General features: G+C 36.3%; 1 protein-coding gene across 5 annotated transcripts in view; it reads right to left on the minus strand.

The window, feature by feature from the left end:
• The window catches only part of TAFA5 (TAFA chemokine like family member 5), a 348,007-nt gene that overhangs the window by 146,761 nt on the left and 188,143 nt on the right, over nt 1-13,103 (minus strand). For all 5 annotated transcript variants that reach the window (XR_006104287.1, XM_042470724.1, XM_042470726.1 and 2 more), the window contains exon 2: nt 3,065-3,214. Coding sequence is in view for 4 of the 5 variants with exons in the window: in XM_042470724.1 (XP_042326658.1) it covers nt 3,065-3,214 (150 nt within the window). In the remaining variant the exon portion in view is untranslated. The remainder of the gene's footprint in view (nt 1-3,064; nt 3,215-13,103) is intronic.

The raw sequence follows: 13,103 nt of genomic DNA on the forward strand, positions 1-13,103 counted from the left end.
GTTACATTTTTAAGTATGTATTTTATGTACAGTGCTGTGTAAATTTCTAGCACTATATAAATAAAGCATAATAATAATAATAATAATAATAATAATAATAATAATAATAATAATAATAATAATATGAGATTGGGAGATAATGAAGAAGTCCTATGGTGAATGTCACCTCCTCTGCCAGCTTGGATCTATGAAAGACACTCTAAAAAAATGCTATCTGGCAACTGAGATTTGGGCTTCTAACTGAAAGTTAGAAACATCTAAACCTGAATGGAACATGTTAATTTTACATCATCTCTTTGTCTCACTGCCACACACAAAAAATCCATTTTTGTCTTATAAATGTAACCTTCTTATATGGGAAAACATCTTGCCTTTAGTGTGAGCACAAAGAGTTATGCCTGCTGGGAGTTTGTTACATTCTTTGGCATCCTTTCTATTTGCTTCATTCTTTAGATTCTTTGTTGCATACCCCTAAGTTTTACTCTTGGCTTATCCACAGGTCATATTAAAATCCATAATTTTGGCTCCAAAACCTGCTCTCAATTTGAGGTGAATTTATAGTCGAGTATATATGGTAATTTGTCTTTGTGATACTGTATCTGAAAAACTAGCAACATAACTAATAGCTTGTGGACACCAATGAAACTGCCAGCTGTCAAACAGTTTAGATGAAGCGAGAGTGCCAATAAACATAACCTCAGGTGGGGGGGGGGATATTTAATACTTTGTATCTTAATTTCTTTCTTAGACATAAACTTTACCCATTAATCTGTCCAATTGCTACTTTCTTTAACTTTGTGGGGAAAAATAATAACAACAAATAATTTGTTCCCCCTACTAAAAAGCATTAACAAAACTAGGTCTTCTGTTTGTTTGTTTGTTTGTTTGTTTTTTGAAGGCAGGATGTCAGTTTAAAACTGATAAGCATTGGACTGCCAGACATTGGAGGATATTAAAACATACTCATGATTACATTTTACCCACAATCCTACACTCCTTTAGTTCTAAGTTGCATTGATTTCAATGAATTTTGCTTCCAGCTATTATGTTAGTAAATTGAACATAGCCAAGTATAACAACAACAACAACAATTACAAAGGACTTATTTTCACTGGTAAAGGACAAACTACAGAGTGTCATGCTATACTGATAATACCTAAAAAAAAATCATGTGATGAATTTGTTTGCATGGAACCTCTATCTGTATTTTCAGAAGGGTGTATAGAGAGACAACATGTTCGGCATGGTAAAGTGCAGTTCAATGCAGAAGAATCAATTTGTATACGGAAAATTTTTGCTTTCTATGTAATTCAACCATGTGTTAATTTGGCACAGAATAAATCTCCAATTATAGCATTTTCTGCAAAGAAAACTGCATGAATTGTACAAAACCTCTGTGATGAAGTATTATTTTCCATGTGCAGAACAACCATGTGCAAATTTTGAATAGAAGAAATCCTGAGCTGTGAAGATTCTCATCAGTCCAGGACTCCTCTTGCCAGGGTTTCACAAGTTGAAGACAATGTTTTTCTACTATTTCTTGAATATTTTCAAATTTTTTTTTTCTATTCCTAATTTTCAGTTTAAAAGAATTAGAATATACTGTTACATTAGGTAGTAACATTGCATATAAATCATTAAGCTAACAAGATTGGAATTAGTTAGCATGTTTCTTTTTATTTAAAAAAATCCAATTGTGCTTTCAAAATTAATAATGCTATAAAGACTTTTTGACTTAAGACAATCTTCAACATGTGTGGAGGGGCACGTGTAACTAAAAATGCTATGAGGAAAAATATGATGAAACAAACTGAAAGAATGAGCAGATTTTACAGTATGTCAAGAGCAAAACACAAATATAGAATGGATGTGATGTTTTCTTTTTCGCTTGGTGGACAGGCAATGAAATTCCCTTTGTGCCTGTCTTTGATACTCAATAGGGAAGTCAAATTTACAGTAGCAATGATAACAAAGTTTTAACATTTTTTTCCTTTTAATAGACTCGAAGTGTGAGTCATTTTTCAAAAGAAATCTGAAATTATCTTTTTTTTATAGTGGAACCCATTTTTAGTTGTTTTCCTTCACAACGCCCAAATCAAAACATGCCATTTAATGCCATCTATTTATAAGAGGAGTCCTATTTTCTTTTAATTGCAATGTGAATGTTTGTAAGTCTTCATCAGCAGGCTTACATTGCTGACTGAACCACTGGTGTCTTCATTGGAACAGAACAGCTCATTTGAGACATAAAAATGATTTCAAAGTGAAATATTTTCATCCTCCCTCTACATCAGCATTTTTACAAGCTGCAGGCAACACTCTGCATCTGCAGTGAATCATACAGAATGACATTTTTAATGAGCAAAGGGACAGCAGAAATATAAGGTATAATACAACAGCTCCCTTCTAATATCATCATTTCCCCTTCACCCTTCCTCACCACATTAACTTTTATGCAAAAGTGGTCACATTGGCTATGATTAAAATTAAGATGTAAAGCATTATTTCAACAGCTTCACTCGGGCAGGTTGTGAATATGCAACTCTTGGTGTGCAAAAGAAGTAACAGAAAGATTACTGGGGAACATTATACCATCAACCCAAGAATACTGCAATGCAGGTCAACCATTTCCTATACAGGAGTATAATAAACCCAAATGAAGATCTCTTGATTCTGGCACAGAATACACAGAGCAGTGTTCCAATTTACCATCTGGATATCATGACTTGTGGCCTGTTGGTATAGAACTGACACACAACCAACCTGTCCATATGGGCCCATAGAGAAACAACCTAACATTTCTAAACCTCATCATCTGACTGACACAAAATAAAAGCTTTACCACCAGAAAATGACATGAGTCAACAGACTGTTAGAAGCATGCCGCCTTCAGATGATAACATTCACAGTAATTTCAAGCATAATCGTTGTGTCAACACACTCATTTGGCTGTTGCATGTATAAATATCTGATAAGACAAATTTGCAATGTGAACAAATAAAAGTACATGATAACTGGGTTTTGTGTTGGTAGATATTCAGTTAAATGATCTTTCCATTCTTACCATCGACGCAGGCTGGCCTTGCTCTCGTTGTACCAGCAATCTGTCCTTTTTTACATGCACAACGAGCTGTTTGTCGGGCTATAGTTCTTCGGGGTTGACTGCTATCTCTGTCCAATGTAACAATTTCACATGTACCTGCAGCCAATTGACCTGGGAAAAGAACCAGCAACAGGTACCATAGTCACTGAATGCACTACAAGCAATCTGTTACAACCATAAAGAGTCATGACCCAATGTCATAGCTGAAGTTCCACAAGAAATGGAAAGTCAGCTGGTGGATATCATAAAAAACAGAGGTGACATGCATTTTTCTCCCTTGTGTCAGGCAAGTGAAAATGTTGAGAACTAGTTCTGTCAAAAAATCCTGCAATTTTCTATAAATGGTTTCACAGAACAAGTTACTTTGTTGAAAGAACAACCTACTTTTTTAGTGATTAACTTAAGCAAAGAGATACAGAAGTTGCAAACGAAAAAAAAGGTGGATTTTAAAAATGTCCCCTCAATTCTCAAAAAAAGCTGGGAATTAGGTATCTTTGCCGTAGAAATATAGCTTAGAAATAATAAACTGTAGAGGATTAAGCTGTATAAATATTGTGCCGTTAAGTTTCTATTACAGGGTAAACAATTTCCATTTAAAATTTACATAAGATGCTATCCTATGCACACCCACAAATGTTTTCCATGTTTCCCTCATTTCTTTGCCCTTTGAAAAAAAGAAAAAGAAAAGGTGAGTGACATAATGTGATCTGAACCCTGAAAAATATTTCATGGAAAATTTGGATAAAAATTCAGAATCCCAACCACTCTTTGTTAGTTAAAAAACAATAGTGGGAAAAGAGAATGGGGAGTGGACAGCTGCAGGCAAAGAGAGTATTGGGGCCTGCTGCATTTGGATTGTGTCCCCATACTCGCCTAACAATCTGGGTCTGCAAATTGTACCACCCAAAAGGGATTATGAAGCATACACATTGCTCTAATGTACTGTAGTTGACACTCCGACTGGTATTAATATCCATGCATGCAGAGAGGAAGGATGGTTAAATTCCAGTGTCATTTGAATGGCCAAGAAGAGGAGCCTTTATTTACTATATGCCTCATGATGCAAAAATGCCATCAGAGGCTATATAAAATAAGTCACTTCAGAAAGATAGATAAAAGAGTCTCCTACCTGATGAATTATGAAACATTTATTTATTTAAAAGTAGCTCAACAACCATTTTTTTTCCTTTGAATAGTTAAAGTAGCTAGGGGCAATTCAAGGAAATGGACAATGTGTGAAACTAAACTATTAAAAAATAAATGTAACAATTGGAAGCATTTGGACAAGTAGCCTGTTGCTGGAAGCAAGTCTTTTCTGAGGGTGTGTTGAAAAAATACAAAATCTATCCATTATGAGTACTAGAGGCAGAAACAGTTGGGGAAATGACCTTTCCTAACACACTGGTCAGTATTAGTCATGAAGTAAGAAATGAAGTCTTCCACAACAGACGTAGCACATCTAACAAAATATTTAAATCACTGATGCACAAGAAGTATGCTAAAATGCCATATGCTTTCCGTTTCTGAATTGTTTTTGGTAAAAGAAGCAGAACTACTTTGCATGGATTCTATTTATATTTGGTATCTATTTCTATTTTCTTCCTTCCTATTGTAAGTGAAGGCTATATCTGTCTTTCCTTAGTATCTACAACCAACTCCAGACCAAGAAAATATAAACAAGGTCAGGGAACAAATTAAAGCTGATACAAAGTCTGCAATTCACTGTATTTTGAGGAGTTAGGGAGGATCAACATTGGAGATTTTCAGACAGGCAAAAGTGATGGGAACATAGCAGGATGCTCCTATTAGTTTCGTGCATTTGTGTGGAGATTATCAGATGACGTCGCATGAAGTCATGATAATCCTGTGAATGAAAAGCGGTTGAAAACTCCTCTTTATTCACAGGATTATGATGGAATTATTGCAACATCATCTGATAATCTCCGCACAATAATGCGAAACTGATGGGAGCATCCCACTATGTTCCCGTCATTTTTACTGAGTAAGTCAGGATCCTTTGAGGACATATAAAGGAACTGTCTTCACCTGCTGACTTTAGCTCACGTGACCTACTACCTCAGTAGGAAGTTAACTTGCACTTTTCACTTCTTACTCTGCAGAGATCTCAATCTCCTTAGATGAGACCAACTGAAAAGGTGGCAGCAGTGGCTGCAGGGGGAGACACTGACTATTCCTCAGCTATGTTTAATGGGATAGTCGGTTATCACACCACTGGAAAGAGATGAAGAGAAGCAAGAGCAACAAGTGGAAATCCACTTTATCATGGAAAATGTATGTTCCTAAATCTTTATTGGCTATGGCAAGAGAAATGTAAAAGGTGTGGTGATGGCAGTGGATATGCATGGTAGGATGTAGCCTTGTGTACATAAGATTTTTGATCTTAAATGTTTGATGGGAATACATTTTTAAAAAGCAGAGTAGGAGTATTTATAAGTGGGAATTAGTGACAACATAAATAAATAACTCCACCATTCTTGTTCAGTTCCCCCCTGTAAAGGCCCCTTTTTCTCAATATTGCAAGTCAAATATCTTATCAATTTTGGGCCAACGAATCCCTCTCTGGCTACTTCTCCATCCTAAAGAATGGGAAGGTATGCAGGCATAATGTTCTTGCTTGGAGTAGAACACTCTGCTTCCTATCCAGAAGCATTGCCCATCCTGGTATTTAATGGACATGTAAAGCCCCTTTTGGGCATATATGAACTGAGCATGTTGCTTCTGAGAATCCCAATCAGGGGATCTCTGGTTCAAAAGACACTTGTAGAGTATCATCAAAGCCTAGGCTCAGACTGAGGCACATGGCAGACACCAATGCAAATAATAAAATTATCCAAAACATTATACCTTTTTGACTACCAGTAAAGTTTCCTCCACTAGTGATATTTTGATATAAATAGAATGTATCTTACCAGCAGTGATATGATATATTTTGTGCATTAATTACCAATGTAATTGTTTCATAAAATGAGATTTCATATGTCACATAAGTACTTAATGGTTAGATGTGTGACATTATCATCAAATAATAATTATAAGCCAGTACAATCTAGAAAACTTTCATAACTGAAAACATTATATGAGAATGAAATATTATCTCTCCTAGGCTCCTACACTATCAGAAGACTCGGTTTGAGTGTATGTTCCAAGATACCTCTGTGCAAATGAGGTATAGGTTTTGTGTGCGTCTAGAAATCTGGTTCTCTAACTTCCACACAAAGCCTTATTTTATACTCTCACACAATAATTCTTCCCATGTGCCATCATCTGGATGCCTAGCAACGCAAGCTCTTTTTATAACTCATCATGCACAAAGGTTCATTTCACTAATTTCCTCCCTCCAACCACTTTTACCTGCAGATATCCCATCTGCTATAAAGAACCAAATCCCAGTAGCCATGGCATTCAGGATTTTTCTAAACAGAATACCCAATTAGCCTGATAAGGTTATTCATGTTATAAATATGTAAACACCCAGTGTATTTTCAGTGTTACCCTTTGCCAATAATACTTTTAATTGCCCAGCAATTTTCTTTATCCAGGTTTTCAGTGTGTAAAAATGTATGCATGTTAAGTTAAAACAAGTCCAAATTTGACTTTAGAAAGTATGGGATCACACAGGAAAAACAGTTTCTATATTAGGATCTGCAGTAGCTCACCAAGGGATGTGAGAGCAAAGCTGGCACGGTTCTCTATTTTGTAGCTAGATTGCAAGGGGCTTGAGACTGTGTGCAAGTACTTTATTCATGAACTATGACCCTCCTAAAGTAGAGTGCTAAAACCTATCATGAAAAAATGGGATTCAACCCACAGCTCCATGGATGCATCTGCAACAATTAGGTCAAGTAACTATATTAATCAATGCATCTGAGGAAGTAGGCTGAAGTCTATGAAAGTTCATGTTGCCAATTTCTTTCTTTCATTTAGTCTCAAAGGTGCTACAAAATCTCTCTACATATATTGATCAAGGTAAATATGTCCTGAAACATACAGGCCAAAAGAAGCAACTTCCAGACATTTTGGGAGTGTGGAATTTAGATGACACAGACCCTTAAAGTGGCCAGAAGCTGCTCCAGTGCTGGCCTGTGATCCAAAGGGCCAGACCAAAAAGGAGCCATTTTAATCCAGCTCCTGGGCGATGCAGGTTGGGACCTTCGGGAGCAGCCCCCTTTTTTAAAATAAAAAAAAATCTTTATTCAAGGGAGTAGCCCGCTTTGAGAGTGGGCTGGGCAGTTCTGTCCCAATCGCAACCAGAGCAGCTTCTGCATGCTCCTTTCCATCCATCTGCTTTGCCCCAATAGCTTTAAAATATTGTTCATTGATAAGCAGGATTGGGAGATGGAGAACATGTGATTTTGAACAGCCAATGCAGTGCAGTAACTCTGGCACTAAGCCACAAATCAATTATGAGTTCAAGTCTCATATCTCATGTCTGTCATGAATGCATTGGAAAGACTTAGAAAAAGTTTCTGGTACAGCATATACATACTCCTCTTTAATAAGGGAGCACTGTTACCTAAATATAAGACTAATATAACAGTTCTGCAAAATACACAGCAAAAGAGAGTGAGAGAACATTCAATCTATGTTCTAAAATGTTATATAAAAACTTATTATGGTCAAGAGGTGCAATGACTGATGCAGTGGTCCCCAAACTATGCCCTTTAAGAGATTTTGGACTTTAGCTATCAGAAGGCTCAGCAATGTTGGCCAATAGTCTGAGGTTCGGGGAGCTGAAGTCCAAAGTCCCTTAAAGGGCACAGTTTGGGGATCACTGGACTAGAGTAAAAGGACAGGAAATCCTTTCCCATCCTATCCTGTGCAGGTTCCTTGACTACTTCTTCATTTTAAACCCAATTTAAGGTGATTGGTTTGCAACCAGGCTATATGAATTATTAGTTTAACTTATAATGATCCTGCCTAAGCTTTAAGACTGAGATTTTTCAAGTGGTTTACTAGTGAAATCTCTTAGGCTGGCAAGGAGAAAGGGCCTTTCGTGGTAGTCCACAAACTCTGGAATCTTTCCAGTGTAATATCCCCTCAGGATCCTTTCTGTTTTGACCTTAGGAACACATTTTAAGATGTTCCTTCCATCTTCAAATCTATTCAGCACATGTCATAAAATATTAATTAGTCCAAAGTAATCTTTACAGTTCTTGCATCACTTTCTACCTGCTTGCTTGGCTCTCATCAGTCCTTCCGTTGGCTTACAAATGGTTTTATTTATTTTCTTTCTTTTTTTAAAAGTGGTGTTTTATTTAATTATTTCATATATATTTAGAATGTTGTATTTCCATCAAGCCAAGCATAGGGCTGTGACAAAGTTTATATTACACTCTAATTTGTTGCTATATTGTTATTAGCTGCTTGAGTGTACATTGCCTAGAAAGGCTGCTTATAAATATTTTAAATGAATAAATAAACGATTAAAATTTATAGTGATTAAATGTGAAGCAGTTGGCAGCTGATGTCGTGACCCTTTAAACACAGTCTCTTTCTGCTTTAGTTTTAAACTTTAGCAAGTTATGTATCATATGTCTAACAGCATTCTGCCCCCAAGCAAAGAAACTATTTTTCATAGACCACAGTATAAGAAACAAATTGTCTGCACAAATTTGTATACAGCAAAACATCAAAATTTACTTCTAAAAATTAATTAATTACAGTTGGCCCTCCACATTTGCCACCTCTGACTTTTGCAAATTTGATTATTTCCAATTTGGAATAATATATCCTCTCTAGGAATTTCTAGTTCCTCCAGTAGATCTCTGCCAATAATAAATATATATATACACCATTAAAATATCCATTACAACATCATCCTCAGTAACATCCTAAACAAAATAACATCATAGACACAACATTCACAACCTCATGACCATTCATAACAAGGAACCACCCATATGTTACATTCTCTCCTTTCTCCTCCTTATCTCTCCTTACTTACTCATCTCTTCCCCACCTTTCTTCTCACTTCCTTTCACACCACCACTCCTTCTTAATCCTTCAAACCTCTTTCACCGTTTTCCTCTCTCCATGCTTCCAACAGCATTTTCTCTTAACCTCTCACATACTCCAACCTTCCTAACACATTGATCCACAGTCAGTTGACTTCCTCCCTTGACATTACAGGCAGTTGATGCTCTAAGTATCTTTCATTTTCTTCAGTACTTTACATTTGTTTTCATTTTCAGGTTGGCAAGCATCTGTACTGAACCTTTGGATGTCAAAGGTAGGGCTGGAAGGGCACATAACATCCAGATGGGGCCAAAGTTCCTTCCATGTGAAAATACATGGAAGGACAAATGATCTGGGTTTATGCTGCTTAAGTATCCTGGGTGTAGTACAACCCTAACATGAAAACTGGATTCAAAAAATCTGTACTTCTTCTTGGTTAAATATAGTCGCTGCTCCCTGATGGAGCAGATTCACTGAATCTATTGAATACTAAATCAATATTTTTGTGCAGTCCATTGATTCCAAATGTCTAACCTAGTGGGGCCTATCAGTTGGATTTAGACCTCTGTATACTTTTCTTCCCACAACATGCTCCCTGATTGGTGCTAGTATTTAAGCAGCTTACAAAAAGAAAGACTGTTGAATTACATTCATTGGCTGGACTGTCACTGTGTTTTGCTTGCTGTAGAGTTAAAAACATTTTCCAAACTGGTTTAATTCTATGATAATGAAATTTCTTGTTTACTGCTAGTGATAAAGAATTTCCGAACCCATTAATGCTTGATTCTCCATCTCTTCTTTTGCTATTTTGGACTAGACAGCACTGGTTTACTATTGTCATCAGATTTCATATATTAATGTCAGCTTGTTCCAACAGAAATGTAAAGCTGATATGAGATAAGCTTATTCTATTACCATTCCATTTAAAAAGGGAATGCAGCTATCTTTAATCAAACAAGTCCAATGACTCCTGGAATTAAAGAAAGCAAATGCAGGCCTCCAGGCTCCTTAGAATTTTACAAGAGAAAAGTAAGGTAAGTTTACAGAGCTCATAGATGCACATATTTTAAATTCTGTTCAAAGATTTTTCATAGAAATTTTAACATAACATAGGTATTGCACTATCCTTGTAACTAATCAAATGATACATGTGAACCAGGAAAAATAAAGATGCATTCTATACACAAAAGCAAATACTGTAATGTTATGCCTACTTACATTGACCCGTGGATAAGTCAACCCAGGTTTTTTGGGTCAATTTGAGTCAATTTGGTTTTTTGGCGCACTTGCGACATTGTAATGGCACTGCAACATGCAGACACTATGTGTCTGGCATGTCATAATGGTGGCACCTGTCTGTACAGGGTGCCGCCATTTTGCCGCCATCATCACGTGCGAGGGGCAAGGGGCATCTAGAAGCACTGCCCCTCTCACATGATGAGGGCGTCCTTTCCATCCATCTGGACCGGGCCTATATTTCAGCAGAAAAAAACTGGGTAAAATCATCTAAGTATTTATTGCCTAGGAAAAAAAATCTTAGGAAATTCATTGGGTTAACATATGTCAACAGGTGACTTGAAGGCATTCTTACACACACACTCCCATACATTTGGATGGGCCCAGGATGCTCTCTACCCTGACTTGCTTGGGCATAATCATTCTTCAGGCAGAAAGGTCTCCATTACAATTGCCAAAAGATTAAACTTGACACTCAGAAAAGAGATAACAAGAAGCTTTGTGGACTATAGTGGACCCTTGTTATACGCTGGGGTTTGGTTCCAAGTTCCCACATGGATAACAAAATCCGTAGCTGCTCAAGTGTCATTAAATATAATGACATAGCAAAATGGTGTCCCTTATAAAAAATGGAAAATCAAGGTTTGATATTTGAAATTTATACTTTTTTTGAACATTTTCAAACCGTGGACGCTTGAATGCGTGTATAAAAATATGTGTATAAGAAGGGCCGACTGTATATGGGAAAAGTGTAGTGACACTATCAAATTCCTTACACTGGATTGACTGTTGTGATGATCTTATACTCAATACATCATTCAACTACCCCTGCAGTTTATAGATTACATGTTTGTTTTCTCTTCTCACCTGAGAAGTGGTTGTAAGTGGCACACATGAGGGGCAGGGTATTGATGGGCTCAAGAAATATTGTTTACAGGATCCGATATAGATATTTTCCACTGTGCACATTGTTATAAAGCAGTGCCTAGTCTTTGGCACCTGCAGGCATTTAGCATGCTTGCAAAGAAAAACCACTCCTTATCTGTTAGATCATAATAGCAATAGAAGTAACAGAAAACAAGTCTATTTTAATTTGATATTCTGAAACTTTACCTTTAAAATATTCTCTTAAAAATAAATGGAAATATTTTCATGGCCAATGTAAATATTTTACTTTATACAACCTAAATCATTTTTGAAGTGCAATTTAATACTGGGAGGAAAAAAAAAACACTTTCCTGGAAAAAATTGATGCTAAATTACTATTGACTCTCCCCTCTGCTACCACTGAGCTCTGTTTGATTCACATGAAGCAGGAATATCAGGATGGATTATTACTGAAGCTAAAGTCTGCTTCTCAGTATTTATTATTTTTGTCATGTCATGGAAACCAAAACACTAAAATCACTATACAGTGGTCCCTCCACATTTGTTGGGGTTAGGGGTGAAGGACCCTCCTGAGTGTGGAAAAATGCAAATAAACTATTCTTTTTACTAGAGACAGAAAACCTCTGTAGGAATCTCCAGGTCCCTCAGTTCAACTCTATGGTCAACATCTGCCAGATGTTGACTATAGAACCATGACAGAGAGCCTATAAATGCCTAGAAAAGTGTTTACTCTAGGAACTTCTAGGCTTTGTGGTCAACTTCTGGCAGAGGTTTGTTGGAGGACCTAGAAATTCCTAGAGAGAACATATTAATCAAAACCGCAAATAATCAAATTCTTAAAAGTCAAAGCCGCAAATGTGGAGGGCCAACTGTATACAGACAATTATTGAGAAGAACTATTTCTTTTGTGGTGCATTTTTTTATTTCTTTCCTACAGTCACTTTAGTACAGGATTAGGCAACATCTGCTCATTCAGGTATCATTCATTGTAAACATAGTGTAGCAAAATAGTATGAGATTATGGAAATTTCAGCCCAACAACTGGAGGTCCATGTATTGCCTATTCCATTTTAGTGTTATAACTATTTTTGAATAACAACAACAACAAGAATTTCACTGAAAGACAGAAGCTAACAGTTAAAATACCCAAGCCTTGAAATGTTACTTTTTAAAGAAAGTAATTCAGTTATATAATTCAGGACTCCTCCAAAAAGGCAACTTGTTGTCACTGCAAAGGAAAAAAACAACAACTTGAATCTCTCTTTATCTTTCTATTGTTTGTTACTTCACTTTTGTTTTGAAATCTTAAAAAAATAAGAACATTGCCTGGTGTTTTTTCCTTAAAATATGTTTTAAATGCCCTCAAGGAATCTTTAAACATAAAAGCGCAAAGACAAGTAGTAAATGTTACTCTGCGTGTTTTTCCTTTAAAAAGTTATGGTGTTACCAATTACTGATTTTGAAATTAAAATCCTTTATAGGTTTTGCTGCCCCTAAAAATTAGCATGCCATTGACAGCATTATTTGTAATGTGTACTTCTAGGATCTGTAAAACAAGTATACAGACAAAATGTTTTCACATGTGATATCTTAAATGTTTTAATTGAAATAAACTTGTTTCATATTTCAGTTTTTGAGAGGAGAAAAATGCAGGTTTCAGATATGATCTTAACACAAACATAATGCAGCACTTTTAGAACTCAGCAACCACTTACTGAATGATAAAAGAACATTTGGCTTGGATACATTAACAAAGAAAACAAGTATATTATACAACCAAATTGTTGGCTGGCTGAACTGCTAGGTTTCATGTTGCTGTTGGCTGTTTCAGATCTTTGTGGAATGCAAAGAGCCTGTGGTATCTCTTCTCTGTAAGTTTTCCTTCTATAAGGAGTAGCAC

The sequence above is a fragment of the Sceloporus undulatus genome, chromosome 5, assembly GCF_019175285.1.
Source record: "Sceloporus undulatus isolate JIND9_A2432 ecotype Alabama chromosome 5, SceUnd_v1.1, whole genome shotgun sequence".
In the NCBI taxonomy this organism is placed as follows: domain Eukaryota; kingdom Metazoa; phylum Chordata; class Lepidosauria; order Squamata; family Phrynosomatidae; genus Sceloporus; species Sceloporus undulatus.